At 44.8% G+C, this 19,912-nt stretch overlaps 3 protein-coding genes across 12 annotated transcripts in view; 2 read left to right on the plus strand and 1 right to left on the minus strand.

Moving 5' to 3' along the window:
* Nucleotides 1-1,946: 1,946 nt before the first annotated feature.
* sec22c (SEC22 homolog C, vesicle trafficking protein) lies at nucleotides 1,947-5,478 on the minus strand. Of its 2 annotated transcripts, none has more exons than XM_058060342.1 (7): nucleotides 4,911-5,478; nucleotides 4,413-4,615; nucleotides 4,170-4,333; nucleotides 3,747-3,926; nucleotides 3,558-3,676; nucleotides 3,427-3,478; nucleotides 1,947-3,355 (listed from the first exon to the last, which is right to left on the minus strand). In XM_058060342.1, exons 2-7 carry the CDS (start codon nucleotides 4,595-4,597, stop codon nucleotides 2,886-2,888), a joined length of 1,170 nt encoding a protein of 389 aa, XP_057916325.1. In that variant the 5' UTR covers nucleotides 4,598-4,615; nucleotides 4,911-5,478; the 3' UTR covers nucleotides 1,947-2,885. The 2 variants fall into 2 exon arrangements, with proteins under 2 accessions (XP_057916325.1, XP_057916326.1); XM_058060343.1 differs by having other exon boundaries at nucleotides 3,009-3,355; nucleotides 3,427-3,492; nucleotides 4,911-5,474.
* On the plus strand, nucleotides 3,148-19,831 carry nktr (natural killer cell triggering receptor). 9 transcript variants are annotated; one of them, XM_058060329.1, is made up of 21 exons: nucleotides 3,148-3,501; nucleotides 3,579-3,919; nucleotides 6,579-6,654; nucleotides 7,033-7,107; nucleotides 8,372-8,416; nucleotides 9,614-9,637; nucleotides 11,631-11,718; nucleotides 12,066-12,091; nucleotides 12,928-12,957; nucleotides 13,050-13,195; nucleotides 13,259-13,481; nucleotides 13,555-13,740; nucleotides 14,029-14,116; nucleotides 14,186-14,334; nucleotides 14,393-16,942; nucleotides 17,018-17,095; nucleotides 17,177-17,239; nucleotides 18,233-18,334; nucleotides 18,443-19,068; nucleotides 19,140-19,197; nucleotides 19,699-19,831. In XM_058060329.1, exons 9-19 carry the CDS (start codon nucleotides 12,938-12,940, stop codon nucleotides 18,510-18,512), a joined length of 3,675 nt encoding a protein of 1,224 aa, XP_057916312.1. In that variant the 5' UTR covers nucleotides 3,148-3,501; nucleotides 3,579-3,919; nucleotides 6,579-6,654; nucleotides 7,033-7,107; nucleotides 8,372-8,416; nucleotides 9,614-9,637; nucleotides 11,631-11,718; nucleotides 12,066-12,091; nucleotides 12,928-12,937; the 3' UTR covers nucleotides 18,513-19,068; nucleotides 19,140-19,197; nucleotides 19,699-19,831. The 9 variants fall into 9 exon arrangements, with proteins under 9 accessions (XP_057916312.1, XP_057916311.1, XP_057916313.1 ...); XM_058060328.1 differs by lacking the exon at nucleotides 12,066-12,091; XM_058060330.1 differs by lacking the exon at nucleotides 9,614-9,637.
* Nucleotides 19,702-19,912, plus strand: part of zbtb47b (zinc finger and BTB domain containing 47b) — a 34,535-nt gene continuing 34,324 nt past the window's right edge. The window contains exon 1 of the mRNA XM_058060338.1: nucleotides 19,702-19,845. Coding sequence (XP_057916321.1) covers nucleotides 19,843-19,845 — 3 coding nt within the window. The 5' untranslated portion in view covers nucleotides 19,702-19,842. The remainder of the gene's footprint in view (nucleotides 19,846-19,912) is intronic.

Genomic DNA, 19,912 nt, shown 5'->3' on the forward strand with positions numbered 1-19,912 from the left:
ATAAAATGGATTATTTATATGAAATTTTTATTTGTTAAATATTTTTACATTTTTTTATAAATACTTTATTAGTTTACCTTATTGGTTTACTATTAAAATATAGTATGTATTTATTTGATTTATAAAAATATTCATGTTTTATATATGAATTTTATTAATTATTTTATCCAAACAATCTTTCTTTTTAAAATGAATTACTTTTTGTGTTTTTGTCAAAATATATATTTATTTGATTTATAAAATGCATGAATTATATGTATAAGTGATCAAATTTCTGTGATTTTATAAATGTTTAATGATTGATTACTTGTAAGCTACAAGTGTAGTGCAATGTTAGCTTTATTGTTCCCATTTCTTATTGACTTGAACGCAACCCTCAGCAGTGATGAATGCGAACACACACTCACACACACACACACACACACACACTCTCTCACACACACACACACACACACACACAAGAGGAAGGTTGTGTTTTTTATCACTGCAATCAAGTGATTCATGTTAGCGTACGGCGTAAACAAACACATTTGCACAACAGCAGGATGCTGGTTCTTACCGTGCCATGAATGCATCATTTATTTCTCCTTGTGAGAAGTGAAAGTGATGTCATCTTTCAAGCTGCGTGGATTGTTTTTGCCCACGGCCGAGACTCGCATGGATGAAGAATGTTAGCATTGTGTTACGCCGCCTAAACGAGCATTTCACTTATCTTTTGTTTTTGTCAAATGGCCTCGTTTTCATCCTTAAGACAATATATCAAGGCTTCATGAAGGTGCAGTTCTACTACGTCACCACCAGGTAGCGCCTGTTGTCAGTTGTTGACTGACTGCACCTTTTCATCTTTTCCATGGAAGAATAGCAATATGGCGTCAGTGGCAATGCACACTGTCAATAATCAATAATGACGTCCTCGTAATGGTTGATGAAATGAATTCCCGCATGAGAGGCCTGATAGCTGAGTCCATTTCCAGCTGTGTGCAATTTCACAGGAAGGGGCGGGGCTTGCACGGCCATTTTTCTTCATCAGTTAATTTGTCTTTGCTTGGCAATTTCATGCGCGGCTTGAGATGAATCCGCGTGGAGGAGAGCATCCACAGCTGACTTGCCGAAAGACCTCCAGACTTGACATTCAACACATCACGCCGCGTTCAATGACGCTAAGTTTTCACTTTCAACTGACTTGATTACAATTACACTGATGACATCAATCTCGTTAATTCCTGCTCGCCTTTTCCTGAGCGGTGTCTCCAGTGACTTATGTGTTCATTTGTCGATCATTTAGGAATAAATTGAAGGCAGTGAACACGAGGACCTCCTGCAGTTCACAGTATTAACTTTCATGTGTTGTCAAACAGTGCCCTCTGGTGGATGCTTGGAGAAATACGAAACACTGCTGCCCGGGAAGGTTGATTTTTTTAAGGTAATCTATTTGCGTTATTTTTGCATCCTTAAAACGATTACTTTCGCTTTTGAATTTATATTTTCATATCACAGTAGCATTGTTTGATGTGAACATAAGTTAAAAAACAAGTATCGGGGGAAAAGACATTTATTTCTGAGATCTCAGTAGAATAATTGTGTTTTGGGCAGTGTTTGCCATTAATTTTAAATATTCTATTTTTCAAATGTAAAAACTGTCACTAAGTTAAAATTAAAAGGTGTTAATTTAGCTATAATTTCGGTGTGTGCTCCGACTAACACCACCGTTGAAGGCAGGGAACACGAGGACCTCCTGGTTTACTCTGTTAGCTTTCATGTGCTGTCAAACAACGCCCTCCGGTGGACAATTGGAGAAATACAAAAAAGCGGCTGCCCATGAAGGTTGAATTTTTAAGATAATCTATTTACGTTTTATTATTGTTGCACCTTAAAACATTGCTTTCACTTTTGCATTTTATTGTAGCATTTTTGGTGTGAACATAAACAAGTAAAAAAGACAAGTGTAGGGGGGAAAAGCCACCATTTATTGATGAAATGTCAGTAGAATAATAATTTAAAAACATAAACCCCAGACATCAGTTGTGTGTTTGGCAGTGACAGTGATGTCAAATGTTGAATAACTTCCTATTATTTTTCAAATTAAAAAAAATGCAACTCAGTTGAAATGAAAATGGTTAAAACTAAAATAACTTCTGTATAAATTCGGGTACAAGTTACAACAGGATTAGCTTCCAAGTGCTGTCAAAAAGCGCCCTCCTGTGGACGATTGGAAAAATACAAAAAAGGTTTAACAATGAAGCTTTAATTTTTAAGATAATCTGTTATTTTTGTACCTTAAAAAGATTACTTCCACTTCTGCTTTTATATTTTCCTATCATAGTTTATCACAATGAAAATGTTTAAAACTGAAACTCTATGGTTTTCTCCTTCACAATAAAGTTAATTATGGAACACATTAACAGGAAGTAACCTCAACTTTAAAACATCAATGCCAACATTCCACAAAGTCTTTCCGCTAGTATAAAAAGTACTACAATTTCCACCAAAATACCTGCTAGTGCTTGAAGACAAGGACGGCTTGGGAACAATACCTTTTAACAAATCAATAAATTAAGCTCCTTCACTTAGCTAGAAAAGTCAACATTCATATTGTAATACATATTTGGAAGCTGACCCTGATATGCTGCATAATAAATAGCAAAAAATCTATATTATACACCCTTGAAATCATTGCTTTTATATTATTACCCATGGAATTTTTTACCACAAAAATGCTGAAATTATTGGAAACATTCCCCTGAAGCAAAACAAAAAAAAGCATAAAATAAAAACCCTTAATCATCCTACAGACAAAATCGCTCAATTTGTCCCCCACGAAGACCTCAAAGCAACGCCACCACGTACTCCAGTGTGAATCTGGACCACCACAAATGGATTTGGCGCTACCTGTTTGCCCCATAATGTGCCTGGTCTGCCTGAGAATAAGACCACAGATAGATTGCAGTCCTGTGGGAAGTACTGGACCCTACTGATGCTATGTGCTCACTTCCTGTGTGGGGTACAAACACTACCGAGCCAAACGTACATTCTAAAAATCGATCAGCTTCTTTTTGGACATGGAAAAGGTCCGCTAAGATGGCGTCCATCGAGTCCTTCAGTTCTAACTGCATCTCGGGAGCAGACGTTAACCAAGAGCATACTTGTGTGCGCGTCACACCCCGCAGTCGTTGCTCCTGTCCTGGACTCTGCGCTTGACGATGAGGACGGTGGACAGCGAGGCCACGGCGACGTGGAACACGACCTGCCAGGCGTTCCTCAGGCCCAGCAGGAAGACGTTGCATAAGACGATGGCGCTCAGCAGAAGAACGGACTTGACTGTCTTTAGGCGGGAATGGAAGAGGTACAGGTGACACTGGGGGGGGGGGGGGCAAAGATAAGTTGAAAGGTCATGTCAGGTCAAGTTGGTCACCATCCTGGACTCACCTGGAAGATGGCGCAGAGGAACGCCAGGAGGAAGGCCACCACGTTCCACAGGCTGTCGTAATCATCCTGCATGAGGTCAGACATCATCACCGTTCATGACCGTGATAACCTCGCACGGTACTGGCTAATACCTGGAACGTGTTCTCCATTAGGTGCACGCCGCGGATGACGTTCAAGGACGCACACATGATATTGAGGACCAGAGAGAGGATGCCGGGCGCTGTCACCGGCTCCAGCTTCACGTTCTGGCCTAGTCGACACCAGACAAAAGTGATGCAGTCATGTGACGTATTCTGCTGTGTGTGTGTGTGTGTCGGTACCAGAACCGGGCCCTTGCGCCACATGCCCATTTGCAGAACCATTGGTGAGCGCCACCTCCTCCGGGGTGAGAATCTGTGGTGGGCGGAGCCTCAAGTCCTCCTGAACCTCGGCCAAAGTCACCTCCAGGGCCGGACCGCCCTTCTGGTCGTACTGCTGCTTCAGCTTCTGGATGGTACCGTCTGTGGCCGCAAAACACAACACTCTAGTACACTCTGGTACACTTTAGCACGGGACCAGCAGCAGTACCACAAATACTTTTACTGCGTTAGATTCCACATAAATCACGGTTCACCTCAAGTCCAAGAAAAGAATCAAATAAGGACTTTTTCCTGCTTTTTCCTTCCTGATGAATACCGATGGTGCTTACTAGTGGAAAATATCGAAACTGTAATCCAATCAAATAAAAACGATTATTAACCCACCAAAGTGTAAAAAAGGATAGGGTCTGTCCGCCAGGGACACCGCCGTGTGCTCGTAGCACGCCGTGAACTCCCAGCGAAGGTCTTCCAGGAAGCAGAAGGCCGTGGTGACGGGGATGCTGCAGCGGCACACGCTCATGTAGGACACGCCCTCTGAGGACACCAAGCTGGACGGGTGAGAGACGGGACAAAAAGCTGCGTTTAGTCCACCGGGAAACGGGACGCGTGGACTCCAAATGGTCCTACTAGATGTTGAGCTCCTGGCCCTTGATGGTGGCTCTCTCTGGGAAGAAGGCCAGCATCTTGCTGATGCTCCTCAGCTGCTGCTTCCTCTCTTGGAGCTCACGATTGTGCTCAAAGTCCGTGGACGCTGACAGAGGGAGTCCGTCCCTGACCCGAACCACCAAGGCGAACAGGATCAGAGACATCATCCATCCACGACTCTTTGCCTGCAGAAGCCGTGAAAAGATACAAACTTGTGTCAACAACAAAAAAACATGACATGTTTTGAATTAAAATATATATGCACATTATATAATCATATTACAGAAATACCACACACATAAAAAATATTTTAAACAGCAATTAGCGCCACAAATAACAGCTTCTTATCTTAGTTATTACAATACAAAGCACTAGTCAATATCCCAATGACTGAGTCCAAGTGATGGGTTATGTTGGTTTAATGTTATTTTTCCTAGCCAATCTCCGAGAAAGTTGTGACGTTTCCAAGTTGCACCTTACCTGCTGATCATTCTAAAGACATCCATTGTGCACCTTTCTTCTTCTTAGCCACTCTGGCTTTAGCTGACTACGCCATCACTTCAAAGTCCAGTGATCACCAGCATCACACATTTCGTGGATCATATTACATTCTTTGGGACTAAGTCGATAGAAACAACACTTAAATCTTGATGTTTTATAAACATATGTTATAGTTATCAGTGGACAGCTAGCATGCTAGCTAGCAAACATGAAGTCCTATCACCACAAACCACAACAACAAAGTACGGAACGCCAGGAGGGACAAAACAGTGTCTTTATCCGACTGTGGCTAGCGTCACGTTGCTAAAAGAGTTAGCACAAAGCTAGCTGCCCTGACGGCCCGCGGTGACTCGATGTGAACTCAACACTTCATGCAAAGGTTGGTGATGAGATTATCGTATTTAAATCGCCAAAATAGTGTTTATGAGAGTAGGACTTTCACTGTAAATGACGTCATGTCGTGTCGGTACGAACACAATCAGGCTAGCTAGGTAAGCTAGTTAGCATAACTTGTGAAGGCACGCTAGCTTTGAATGCGACGTTCATTGATTTGAGATGTCGCTAATAAAGTTCAGTTTTGCTAATAAACGTTCAATTAACGTTACAAGGATGTTACAACTGTGTTTATGAAATGATAGTGTAATCATCCATCTTAAAACGACAGCTTGTTGATTTGTGAGATTTGTGGGTCATTATTCCGCATCATGGTCATTATTACAATTATCGAACATATTTGTTACATTAAAAGGATTTTAGCATTGATGGATGTGTTCTTTCCGAACATAATGTCTATAATTAGAAGACTGGTCTTTTAGCTATTAATATATTGTGTTTAGAAGACAAACACTCAATGTACAATATGCATCATATCTAGTAGGCTTAATCTCTGTAGTCATGTTTACATCCTCCAAGCGAGCGTTGATGTGCGATACCACTGATTTAGTGTCCGATCCCATACCGGCTCCTCTTCAGGCTGGTATCGGCAACACCGATCCGATACACATATTTATTAATTCATTCATTAATTCATTTTCTACCACTTATCCTCATGATGGTCGCAGGCATGCTGGAGCCTATCCCAGCTGCTATCAGGCCTGCGCGCCAACCACTCATCCACCGTGCAGCACTTTATGTGTCTAGTCAATTTTTAAAAGTAATAACAATACATTTAATTAATGTATTGATAGTAATTAATTAATAATGTGCATAATTTAGTAATTTAAGTAAGTAAATTGAATGTATTTATTTTATATTTAGCATATTTAGCTTTTGCAGCATTGCCAAGCTAATATACAACAGAAAAAACAGGACAAAATCATATCAAATATTTGAAATGGTCTTATAAACAATCCAAAAAAGACGTAAAATAAGAAAACCATGAAAATAAAAGCTTCATAATTAAGAACTCTTGCTTGGTGACACCCCAACAAATGACCGTAAAATCTAGTTAATGAAGGACATGATGTGGAATGCACCATCCCTCCTCCAAGCATGTGACCTAACAAGTTTCAATACGTTTCCTCTCTCTCACTCTCTTTCGTTCTCTCCATCACTCCTCCCTTCAGTCTTCCTCTTGGTCACACCGGCGGCCTCGTGCTGAGATATTTAACAACGAGAGTCTTTTTGTGTCTTCTCTCGTCGCTTTAGGTCACCTGGACTTTGAGAATGGGGGTGAAGGACCGCCCCCAGTGTTATTTTGATGTGGAGCTCAATCGGGAGCCAGGTAGGTTCTTGGAGTTCTTTCAGCTGAACTTGACTTAACTTAGCTTACCATCCATCATCATCAATCTCGTTCTCATCATCACAATGGCCTTGTCGTGTCTTTCGTGTTTCCTTGACGTTTTCAATAAAGTAGGACATCTCCTACTGCTTTGACGTCTAGTTTGGTAAGCTGAAAAAGTCCTTGTTGTGTTTGTCATCGGTGCCAGCGCCAAGTCATCACCTCAGGATAAAATGTCTAATCAAGGGTGCTAAGCGCCTGCTATTGTCATTATGCCGACATTACCACAGCGTTTTTAATAGGCCGATTAAAAGTGACAAACTGACGCCACAAACAGCCCAGGCAGGAAAAACTCATCCTTCTCTTTTTCTTCTTTTGCAGTCGGGCGTATTGTCTTTCAACTTTTTTCGGACGTTTGTCCCAAGACCAGCAAGAACTTCCTCTGTTTGTGCACTGGTCAGTACGAATCGATACAACAAGTTACATTTCACATACACGTCATCACTTTGTCAGCTAATTATGTCACACATTATAATGGGAGCTCATACGCAAATCAATAACTGTTATTATGTTAAACATCTGGCTCGTGGCATTAAAAACAGAATGGTGGATATCTTTTTCTTATGACACAAAGCCCACCAAAAGCCACAAATAGATTGCAGTCCTTTGGGAAGCACCATCCAAGTCCAAATCTGACTTGGGAGTGCGTGTTAGCCTCGCTACACTTTTACACATTCATTCATTCATTTTCTACCGCTTATCCTCACGAGGGTCGCAGGGGGTGCTGGAGCCTATCCCAGCTGTCTTCGGGCGTGAGGCGGGGTACACCCTGGACTGGTCGCCAGCCAATCACAGGCCACATACAGACAAACAACCATTCACACTCACATTCATACCTATGGACAATTTGGAGTGGCCAATTAACCTAGCATGTTTTTGGAATGTGGGAGGAAACCGGAGTACCCGGAGAAAACCCACGCATACACGGGGAGAACATGCAAACTCCACACAGAGATGGCCGAGGGTGGGATTGAACCCTGGTCTCCTAGCTGTGAGGTCTGCGCGATAACCACTAGACCGCCGTGCCGCCCCTTTTACACATTAAATTATATAAAAAAAATAAAAAAAAATTACATTCATTTCATTGCCATCAGTGGTACCCTCCTACAGGGGCATCAGTAACACAGCGTAAGAAAGGGCACCATTCAAAGCTCACGTTCCTAAGACTTCTGTGGACAGCCTTTGCTATATTAAACCCGACCCCGGAACAATACCGAGGCCGGAGAGGTAAATACCAAAAGATTAGCAACCTAAGACGGCCCTTTGAACAGCTGTCCCTCTGTCCCTCTGTCACTCATACGCAGTGCCGGGCTCAAGTTCAGTCTGCCTCCTGACATAAAATGCAGTGATGTGCAGTGGAGCACTTCCTAGCACTACGCTGCACACTAAATATATCCACCCACACGTCCGCTAATTAACACGTGTGTCATGACTGCAGGTGAAAAGGGAATGGGCAAAGTGGCAGGGAAAAAGCTGTGCTACAAAGGCTCCACCTTTCACAGAGTTGTAAAGAACTTTATGATCCAGGGAGGCGACTTCACTGAAGGTAATGGCGGCCAACACCGCGACACCGACGCTCTACTCCAAGCGGCCTCAAAAATGTAGTTTAGCCGAAAAAAAACAATCCCCCTGCTAAGCAATGACACTTTCATCTCCACAGGAACCGGAAGAGGCGGGGAGTCCATATATGGCGGCTACTTTGAAGGTACCTCATCAATGTTGATCTTTCTGCATGACCGTTTGTTTGCATGCACGCGTGTCTTACAGTAATAATGTTTCGAAGTCATCTGATCATTGTTGTCGTAGCAACATAAAAAGCCTTTTGTGATTGATTGTATGGGCGCTACCGGTTAAAAGTGTGAGGAGAGCCTCGTTTGTTAACCCCTCGTTTGTACTGATAAGTTGTAATTAAAGTGTTTGTCAGGACATCTTTACCGACTACATTAACTGTTGCAAATCAGTGTGTTGTTGCGTCATCACAGGCCGTACCATGACTAAGCAACTTTCGAGAAAACAAACAAACTAAAATACAAGTCATTAAGAAGACTAGTAATAGTATTCTACGTGTGAGGGCACGATACTACCGCCTGTCGCTGTTATTGCAGGTTTACATGATCTCACAACAATGATAACATAATAATGATAATAATTTACTCACTTTATTTGTTGACTTTAATACCTGATACAACTAAAGATACATTTGGGATGATAACATAAAGAGTTTAATTTAAGAGCTGATATCTAACAACTTCCATGGCCTTCTTGATTTTTCCCAAATCACTTATATTCTTACATAAATAACTATAACATTATTACTCTATTATTGTTTATTATTGACTATTTTTGTTGTACTTTTAGTTGTACCAGGCATTAAAATGAACAAGAAACTGAAGAAACAAAGTGGTTTACCATGACTGTGCTATATTACTATATACTATATGAGTGTAAAGATGATTGTAGGGGTGTTATTTCATGTCTAGAGGGCTCTAATAATGTTTAACAGGTGTACTTAGAAGGTTCTAAGCAGGTTTTCCATGCTCTAACTGCAGAAATATTTCATTTATTAAGAAGGAATTCTTCTTTGTGGAGTGTGAGGCCAATTAACTGTTGTAATGAACCAACGTCACCACTAGATAGCGCTACTGCACTGGTAGAGTGAGAATATTCTCTTGTTGCCACCCACGACCATTTGAATCCAACATTAGCTGCCCTTCAACTTGTGACCGGTAGTGTACTTTAGTCGCTGACCCGCCAGTTGACTTTTCTGTTTAGTGAGAAGTAAAAATGGCTTTCTTTGCCAGAGAAAAATCAGCATGGAGCGTATAGGCATTCTTTTTTTTTTTTCTTTGAACACTACAATCTTCTTGCCTAAAATTTTCCAACGTTATTCTTTTATTTATAGAGTGGTCTTTTGCAAAATGAGAAGGTAAGACATGTACACACTGCCCCCACCACCTGACCCTCAAACCATGCTTGCACTCAGTGGATCTGATGGGATGTTTTTTCCATTGGCACGCCGTCTCCGTTAGCCCCCCCCCAACTTCAGCCTCCGCCCGCTCACATTTCTTTTTATCTTGCACACTTAAAGCTGCCGTGCCCTTTTACAAGGTTGCCTGCACCACTGCAGCTTTGGGACGACTCCCCTGAGCGCCACAGCGCCAATATTGGATTTAGCGCGGCAACAAGGATACTATATCATCATTTAGACGTGCTCAAGTGAAGGTCAGAGCGTTTGGGAAACATTGTTTTCAACCCCTTTGGTAAATCTACTACCCTTTCACTGTTTCAGCGTTGCGATAGAGGTAGCTGCGTCTGGATTGAAAAAAAAGACAAATGAAATGAAGTGAGCCGTCCCATAAGTAGGAATGTCACAACATCTTTCCAGATTAATCCTTGACAAGAAACTCACTTGGGCACGAGGCCTGGGACGGTCATAAACAAATGAATGAATTACACCAGGGGTGCTCACACTTTTTCAGCATGCGAGCTACTTTTAAAATGACCGAGTCAAAATGATCTACCCACTACAAAAATGCAAAACATCTATTTATTTTCAAATGTATTGAGTATTATTTGTACGTACAATGTATGTTGATGTACCTTACATAACCAAATGGGCCAATATTGCAAAACACACATAATTAACTATTAACATTTTTTGTAATTACCTGAGTTTACTTTGATGACTTGCACTGAATTGAACCAGCCAGGGATGCATAGTCCGGACAGTAGCTGCTGATAGCCAGCCTCAAGCACACTTCCAAATGTTTATCAGTCATGGATAATATCCGTATCATAATATCCATATAATATTCCATATCCGTATGGAAGTGATATGTTTTTTGCCTTTTTACTTGGTCCAGTTTTTGCCTTTTTACTTGGTCCAGCTCCTTCACTCATTTTAGTGACCATAAACTTTAGCGAGGGCTTCAAATCTCGCAATTCGCCGACTAGCTTAGCACTTTGCATCGTTGTTTACGCATGAGCGGTGACCTAAAGGTCAAAATTCAGTTGTCATCTGACTGGTTGTCCTGTATGTCAATCAAGTAACGGGGATGGATGATAGGCTGACATCGTAAGTTCTGCTGCACTTGGAGACGTTGTTTGATTTGATTGGTCGCCCGAAGGGCAACATTCAGTTGTCATCTGAATGGCTGCCCTGTATATCAATCAAGTGACGGCATTGATGCTGGGATGATATTTTTTTAATGTCACGCCGCGATCGACAAGTACCACCTCCGCGATCGACCGGTAGCTCGCGATCGACTTAATGAGCACCCCTGAATTACACGATACATGAAAATGAACTCCATCATTTTGCCAGCCTCGATAGATTGCCGCCTGAGTGTCTGGTTTCCTCGTATCCCGCCTCCAAGCAGGCAAGAAGAGAACAACGGCATGAATGGAGTGATCCCAGTCATTCCCAGTCATACGGTCTCTTTGTGGAGGCGGGGCCGCTAGCATGCATGTAGTGTAGCCCTGTGAGGAGCAATGCAAGGTCAGGCAGTAGAAATACAAATAGTAGATTGGTATATTCTATTGTAATATGTAGGTTATATTTTTCACAGTAATTTTCCTAAAAGTAACGTTATAAATCTCTTCTCGTTCTCGTAGACCCAATCTCGTGTACCGTCTCATCTGGTCAACTGACTGTTGCGACACCCCTGCCAATAAGTTGTATAACTTTTAGTTTAAGTTTTACATTTTAATCACAGATGGATCAAAAGAGGTTGGAAGAGGTTCAAATGAATAATAATAATAATAATAATAATAATAATAATAATGTTTTCCGTGAGGCGATCATGAGGTTTGATAGACGATACACCAATATTCCTGCACCCAATATTCAACCCGGCACAGGTTTGCAGGACGCCCTCTTGACCCCTCCCCCCCACCCCTTGTTTGTCTGCTTCCCACAGATGAGAATTTCACTCTCAAACACGACCGGGCCTTCCTGTTGTCCATGGCCAATCGCGGGAAGGACACCAACGGTTCTCAGTTCTTCATGTGAGCAACGTTCTCCACCACAAGCTAGTCATATCTTCATCATAAAACGCCTCGATTGTCATGTGACTGCTGCTTCTGAATCGGGATGGGCATCCTCATCGATTGATACATAAACACAAAAATAATGACAACTTGGTGAAAAAGAAGAATAAATACTTTGTTAATGTCCGCAATCGGTAGTTGAATGCCCATCCGTCATTCTGAATAAGCATCACTTGTGTGTTTGGACACCCACCCCCCCCCCATGATGTGTACTTTAAACACCACAGTGCAGAGAAACATCCATTTTTCCTACAAATGTGTTACCTTTCTTCTCTTGCCGTTTTTTTTTTGTGTAAAATTTACAGAAACTCTAGCAGCCTGCTCTTCCAAGGTAATGTGTCTCCAAGGCTGTGCTTCTATTCCTCTTTCTCTCTCTCTCTCCCTCTCTCTCGCCCCCCCCCCCACCTTATTATTTCCTTGCAAGCATTTGACACAGTGCAGTGTTTATTTCAGATGCCTTTAAAACACACATAATTTGGCTTTGCTGCTTCACTTAAAGTCATCCGAGAGTAGGAAGTCACAGGAGGAGCTACTGTGGATCTCCGCACATTCACGGCTCCACAAATACTTTTTCTTTTCTTGTTTGTTTTTGCAGAAAACACAGTGGGTAATCATTTCTAAGTACATGATAATACACTTTGTGGTGATGGCTGTTTGCCTACGGAGGCGTACACTAGCTTCAGCAGTTATGGATTATGGTCCTTTATGATTGACTGGGGGTGTGTCGCTACATATTTTATACTTGGAGGGTGTGAGGCACATTTAGGGCTTGAACCTGGATGGGTCAACCTGAAGCGGGCATGGTTCTGGACCTGAATGTAATCTATTTATTACACTCACTTTTATTGCAACTGTTGATCAAAAATAGTTATTTTTTTCCTAAATACTTTCACTATTCTTGTCAATTATTCTTGTGGCAGATTTTTGTTGTTTTGTTTCCTAGTTTTCGGGCCGCATTTTGGACACCCATGGTATAAATCGTTTAAGCAGCCAAATATCTTCAAAGCAAAGGGTTTTTAATCTTTTTTAATCCTTTCCCATCGTAAAGTAACACCAGCCTCGGTGAAGATCAGCGTTTGTCCTCATTCTGGTCCTCCTCTTTCTCCCATTTCATGGTCCTCACCTCTGCTGTGGATGGATCCTCCCGGTTTGGTTTTGCTCAAGCAGCACTACCAAGATGGCACCTCACCTTGACGGGTACCCATGTCCTCTCTGGACCAAAGTCACGTTTGCTGGGCGTGTGTGGTGTGAATGAAACGTGATGGATCGTCTTTGACTTTTTCCCGCAGAGTGCATGTGGTCTTCGGTCTCGTCATCTCCGGTTTTGAGGTGATCAAGAAGATCGAGGGGCTGAAGACAGACTCGGCGAGCCGACCGTACGCCGACGTGAGAGTGGTGGACTGCGGACAGCTGATCACCAAGTCGGCTAATGACGGTAAGTCCTGCCAGCAAAAGCGTCATCTCAAGGTCAGATTCGAAATTTAAAAAATGTCTTCAGTACTCGAAGGCAAGAGGAAAAGGGCGTCTCATTCTGCTGACTCCTCCCTCAATTCCGAGGACGCCTCATCGCAGAGATCCTCCTCGGTGGAATCTGACAGTGACTGTGAGAAGCCCAGGCGTGCCAAGCACAAGCGGCATGTCAAAAGTAAACGGTCCAAAAAGAAGAGGAGGCTGTCCAAGAGAGAGAAGAATGTTGATGACGTGGAATCGTCCAAACAAAGGTAACGTGACCGTGGCATGTTGTGACCAACGCCACTCTTGGCTTTAAATGCATATTTTGTGCGGCGTTTCAAGCTCCCACGAGCCTTCGGACGTGGAACAACATGGAACCGACACGGAAGACGCTGATGCGGACGGAGAGAAGGACAACGGCGGGAAGAGGGAGAAGCCGGTGGTTCGACCAGAGGAGATCCCACCTGTGCCCGAGAACCGCTTCCTGCTGCGACGGGACATGCCAGCCCAGGAGAGCCAAGCTGAGATGTCAGTTGAAGCTCGGGTTTGCAGTGTTTGGGCTTTGCTTCAAGTCGGTTACAGTCGAGACTCGTGTCACATTCAGGGCTTCGCATTGTGTCAGAAATGACAGACGTGTTTTAGCCTACCAGGTAGCTACAGTATCCTTGAACATGTTCAGGGATTCGCTCCTATGAAAGCGATAGTCTTAACTTCCATATTTCGTTTCGATCATTGGAATGTTCGTAACCCGAGGACCACCAATATCGAAGTTGCGTAGCTCGCATGTGACTTTAATGCCTTTTTTTCCGCCCCCAGAGTCGAGCAACAAGAAGCATCAGTTCCTGCTGAACAGAAGCCAGCAGTCTCCAAGTCTGGACGCAAGATCAGAGGCAGAGGAACAATCGTATGTTGATTCGTCTCATGTCCGTGTTCCTAAACATCTCATCGTAAGGTCTTTTCGTTGTCTCCACAGAGGTACCACACTCCCACCAGGTCTAAATCTCGCTCGGCTTCAGTGGGAGAGCGCGGCAGCAGTGAAACTCCTCCCCACTGGAAGGAGGAGATGATGCGGACCAAATCCTACCAGCCCCCCAGTGTGGAGCGGTGGAGCAAAGGGGACCGGTATGACTCCATAGTTCCCCTTTTTGTCTACTCAACGCACTGACAGTTCCTCACACAGATGGGACGACAGAAGTGACTCCGTGTGGTCCAGGTCTTCTGAGCACTCGTCAGACCGCAGCTCTGAGAGGTCCAACCCGCCGCGCCAACGTAAGAAGGAGAGGAAAAAAGGCAAACACAAGAAGAAGGCCAAAAAACATAAACATGGCAAAAAGAAGAGTTCCAAGAGCAAACCTGCGGAGGCTGGAACATCCGAGGGGGAAAGGTGGCCATCTTCAAGAAGGTCCAAATTCAGAACATCTCGCTCTCCATCCCGTTCCTCGTCAAGTCAGCGTTACACCAGGCGGCGGTCCTCTGTGTCCCGATCCTACTCCAGATCCCGCTTGTCCAGTCGATCCAGATCCCGGGCGAGGTCTTATTCAAGATCCAGGTCTTATTCAAGATCCAGGAGCCCGTCTCCATCTAGAAGTCATTCTCAGACTCGATCCAGATCACGGTCCTATTCACGATCCAGGTCCAGATCAAGGTCCAGACACAGGTCCAGGTCATGTAGTCCAAACAGGAGAAGGAGTTTATCCAGATCTCCAAGAAAGCGGAAATCCAGCAAGTCCAAATCCGACACCACGTTGGGAAAGCTTCCCGAGGGCAAAGTCGCATCATCGTCCAGACCACCCACTGTCCCGGCTCCAGAAAGTGTCCCCGTCATCCCCATGAGCGACAGTCCTCCCCCCTCTCGCTGGAAGCCCGGTCTGAAGCCCTGGAAGCCCTCCTACATCCCTCCCCGTGAAAGCAAAGACCAAATATCTTCACAGAGCACTTCCTCCGTGGGACAGACGGTCGACGCCAAAGCTCCGGCTTCAGTTCTGGAAAAGCATCTGGCGGGGGACGCAGACAAAGACAAAGCACACAAACCCGCACGGCGTTCACCCAGCCGCTCCTCCAGGAGCCAGAAGTCCCGCAGCCGTTCATACAGTCGCTCCAGAAGCAGGACTTCCAGCAAGTCCAGGTCCCACCATAGCAGGTCTTCCTCGAACAGCGGATCACACTCTGGGCGCTCTCACGAGATCAGGAGCGGCAAGAACAAAGAGTCCATTGACAAGGAGTGGAAAAAGTATTACAATTCTTTGAAGAGGATAAAGAATATCGACCAATACATTTCATTTGATCAAGAGAAGCAGCCAAGTCCTGCTAAGGCCGTCTCCAAGGGAAGTCTGCAGGAACATCCGAAGAACTGCAGCTCGGCGCTGGTGGACAGCTTTCATAACAAGTCTGGATGGGACAGCGATAGCGATAAAGTCAGCAGTTTGTCCAAAAACCAGAACCAAGCATCCAGCGGGATCCCCGACAAGAAGACTTCAGGCCTGACTGGTTGGAATTCCGATAGTGACCCTGAAACCCTAACCGCCCGGGTACTGGCGCTGTCCGAGAAAGAGGAAGGCGAGGCCAGCTCTGAGTCTGAATGGGAAACTTTCAGAAAGACCTCTGAGGCGGTGGCCGAGGCGCCGCTTCCTGTTGCCTCTGATCGGTCAGAAGCCAATCCACGGAAAGCTGCTGAGCCCGAGAAGCACAAGAACAAGAGGAAGTCCAAGCGGAAGCACAAACATAAGACCAGGGAGACCAAGACGGGCGGCCACCATGTGAAGGACAAGAGCAAGAGATCCAAGAAGAAGCGGCAGAAGCTCAAAGAGACTTTTCACTGGCAGCCGCCTTTGGAGTTTGGAGAGGAGGAGGATGAAGATGAATCAAAGCGAGAGAGACGCAGCCCTGCCAGAGCTGCCAACGAAGACGCCAACGTGAACTTCAGGAGCATCAAAGAGGAGCATGTGACCTCTCTAAACAAGAATCCGAACAGAGAAGAAAGCAGGGGGCACCTGAGGGCCAAAGAACATAACAGGAACTCCAAACTACATGAACCTGTTCAGGAGGTGCCCAAAAGGAATAGCTCCAGCACAGCCGGCATCAAAGAGCCCAACTCTATGGAGGATATGGACATTTGTACTCCTGAACAGGAAACCATCATTGAAGCTTCAGCCACACCTAAGTCCGCCAGTAAACCCCCTGAAGTCACCCTAAAAACTACCTCTCATTTGCCCGCCAAAGCTAATAAAGATGGCCTCCATCAGCTGCACAGCCGAGAGCAATCCACCGTTGCCGCGACAACAGCTGATGGGATCAAAGCTGAAGCGGAGCCGTCCAAGCCCCCCGGCGCCGTCGTTAACTTCAAGTGGAGGCCTCTGAAAGGAACGTCTTCTCTGCAGAACATCAGCACCACGCTTCTCGCGGCCAAAAACGTGCAAGCGCCACAGAACCCAGCGTCTAACGCGCAGGGAGTGAGGATGGAGATCAAGAGCACCAGCCGGGTCAGACCCGGCTCGCTCTTCGACGAAGTCCGCAAGACGGTTCGGCTCAACCAGAGGCCGAGGAACCAGGAGAGCTCCAGCGAGGAAAGCTCCCCTTCAGCCGGAGTAACCAGGGATAAATCCCCCAGGAAGTCCCGCTCGGTCACGCGGCGGTCCCGCTCCGCTTCCAGCCAGCGCTCACGCACCAGAGACTGGTCGCACTCCTACAGCAGGTCCAGGAGTCGGTCGCGAAGCTCCAGCTACCGGTCCAGGTCAGCATGAAAGCCGTCTGATGAGAAACATATGAAATAAATAAATCTCACAGCAGGCTTCGCTCTCACTTTCAGGGATCGCAGCAGAAGTCGGAGGAGGCGCGGCAGGGGGCGCTCACGCAGCAGCACGTACAGAAGCTACCGAAGTCACAGGTACACCACGCATTTTATCATCCCTTATCATCTTCATGGCATTGCACGAAGAGCTTGTGTGCTTCTTCTTCTTCTCACCAGTCGGACGTACAGTCGAAGTCGCTCCAGGAGTCGCTCCTATAATCATCGCAGCAGGAGATCCAGGTAGGCCTGCCTTCTTCTATCACATGTCAATCTTCGAAACAGTGCCTCTTTTCATCTCAACGTGGGTCTAATGAGGACATGGTCCCCACCAAAATGGTTCCAGCAGCACCAGCTGCTCGTTGAGAAGAACGATAAGTGCTGGCGTGTTAGTCTTCAAGTGTCCAGTAAGACCAGGAAAAGGTGCTACATTTGTGGCTAGTTGCTTTCTTGGAAAATTCTAGAGCAACAAATACAGCTAGGCTGATTCCTCATGTTACGTCTTCTTATTCTATGGCAGGGGTCGGCAACCTTTACTATGAAAAGAGCCATTTCACCCACTTGCCCACTAAAGAAAAATAGCCTGGAGCCGCAAAACGTTGTATGTTTAAAACAACATTGGAGGGAAAAAAAAAGACGAGTTGGAGTACTCTTGCTAGTACTGGAGATAAACTTTTGTTTTTAAATGAGCTCTAATTTATTTTTTAGAATCGTCAAATAACTCATTAATAATAATTAATAACTCAAATAACTCAAAGTATTACTCATTTCCCTTCATGTTAACCTGTCAGAGAGAACTGGATAGCATCCTGTCTGCTCATTCAGTCACCAGTCAGAACTCAGTCAGGATGCATTCATGGTCTCACACAAAGTTGGATTTTTGTAAACTCATAACAAAGACGTGCATTTTCACCACACGGGTGCTAAAAAATATTCAAGCATTGCAAAGGGAGCCGCAACAAAGAGGCTGGAGAGCCACATGCGGCTCTGGAGCCGCGGGTTGCTGACCCCTGTTCTATGGCAACCCAGATGTGTTTGAGGTGTGTTGAGAAGCACAGTTGCGATGAATGACAGGCGACATTTACAGACACTTCCATTGGAAGGGAGCGCCAAATCTATTTGAGTCGTGCCGTGAATAAATGAATGTATGGGAAACCCTGAACAGTACACGATATCGCTCGTTTGCCGCCATCATCGGGATTGCTAATATAATCCCACGGTTGGATGTTGCTGCAGGTCCGACTCCTCAGACAGCTATTCCAGTCGTAGTCGCAGTGCAAGCAAGAGACGCGGCCGCGGCCGCAGCGACAGCTACAGGAGCTGGGAGCGCAGATCTCGGTAAAGTTGCATGTTGAACTCCGAAGGCTGACATGGCACGGTTGAGCATGTCTTTACACCAGCCGACTTGCTACATCACACCGTCCACCATCTTGTCACCATGTGCAGGTCCTCGCGCTCCTCCACTCGCAGTTCTTCCCGCCACAGAAGTCGCAGTCGCAGCAGTCGCTACAGCTGAGACAAGGTGTTGTCGTCACTTGGACTCTCCCTCTCTGTTGCAGGCCAGTTCTCCCAGCTCCACAAGAGGAAAGCAGGCTACCATCAATCTATAATGCATGTTATACATTATACATAATACATTATACATCCTGGCAAATGAATGTACTGTAGAAGAATGTATTGTACATACGTAGATGACCAGATGGATAAAGGCTGCTCCAAACACGTTTGCTGTGTTACAGTTAGTAGAGGATGCTCATAATGTAAATAACGTGTTTTTTTCAATCATATCTGTATTTGACCAAACTGGATTGTAATCTTGTAAGGTTAAGAGCAACAACACACTGTTATGTTTTTGTTACTATGGGCATTTTTTATAGTTCTGTGTTAGATTACTGTGCCATGAACATTTAAACAACTGTACTCATTTCTTTGGCTGTAAGTGATGATGAATAAAAAAGACAACTCATCCTAAAAAGATAACATTCCCACTTGTGGGAGATGTGAAATGCTGCCCTCTGGTGGTTGCATTCCCAACAACGTCATGAACTCGTCAAACACTGCCGGCTAATGTGGTGAGTTTAAAAAAAATCTATATTTCTTCAAAATACTGATCTTTTTACACGTTAACCTTTTGTTTACCCAGGCTGCCTAGCGCCAGGCCTGCTGTGGATGGAACACAAGCAATCCTATGAAATGAACAGGTAATATTTCTCATTTACATTTTATTTTTATTGACTTTAAATCCATGCAATTCGATATATTTGCAACACAGTCACTAGATTATTATGCAATCGCATACTTGGTTCAAATAGCCTAATATCAGTAAAGAGTTTGTATATATATATGATCCCTCTACCCGGTGAATAAGCAGGGTGGAGGTGAACTTGGTGACCTGCCCGGCTGTGTGTGACGTCACACCCTGTTAGGAAGCGCACGTGGGGGCGAGGACGCGCACTTTTTTTGGGGGGGGGGGGGGTGCAAAGATGCGTGGAAATAAAGCAGACAGATCATCAGCAAACACACCGTGATGGCGTGTCCTCGTCCGTGCGTGGACGTTTAAGGGCGCAGTGTCTCTTTAAAAGTCCAAAAAAAGGAAAGCTCCCATATGATCCCTCAGCTCCAATCAAAGCAATTCCTCCTGCAAAAAAAAAAAAAAAAAAGCCAAGCAAGCCTGTGCATTTTTGTGTGCTTGTCTGCTCCAGCAGCCCAGGAGGAGGATCGATGCCACGCTAAAGTGGAGCAAAATGTGACAAATCCACGCTGGAGGTGTTGATGGCGGAGTGGACACCGGCGCTGGAGGAGTTAGAGCGGGACTCCTTGGAGCCTCTGGCCGCTGCTGGATCAAAATGGTAGGCGACACATTTTGGATTATTTTTTTATTTTGGGGGGGGGTTCGTGGAGGTTGCTGCGTGTTGC

This window comes from Doryrhamphus excisus, chromosome 21 (genome assembly GCF_030265055.1).
Source record: "Doryrhamphus excisus isolate RoL2022-K1 chromosome 21, RoL_Dexc_1.0, whole genome shotgun sequence".
Classification (NCBI taxonomy): domain Eukaryota; kingdom Metazoa; phylum Chordata; class Actinopteri; order Syngnathiformes; family Syngnathidae; genus Doryrhamphus; species Doryrhamphus excisus.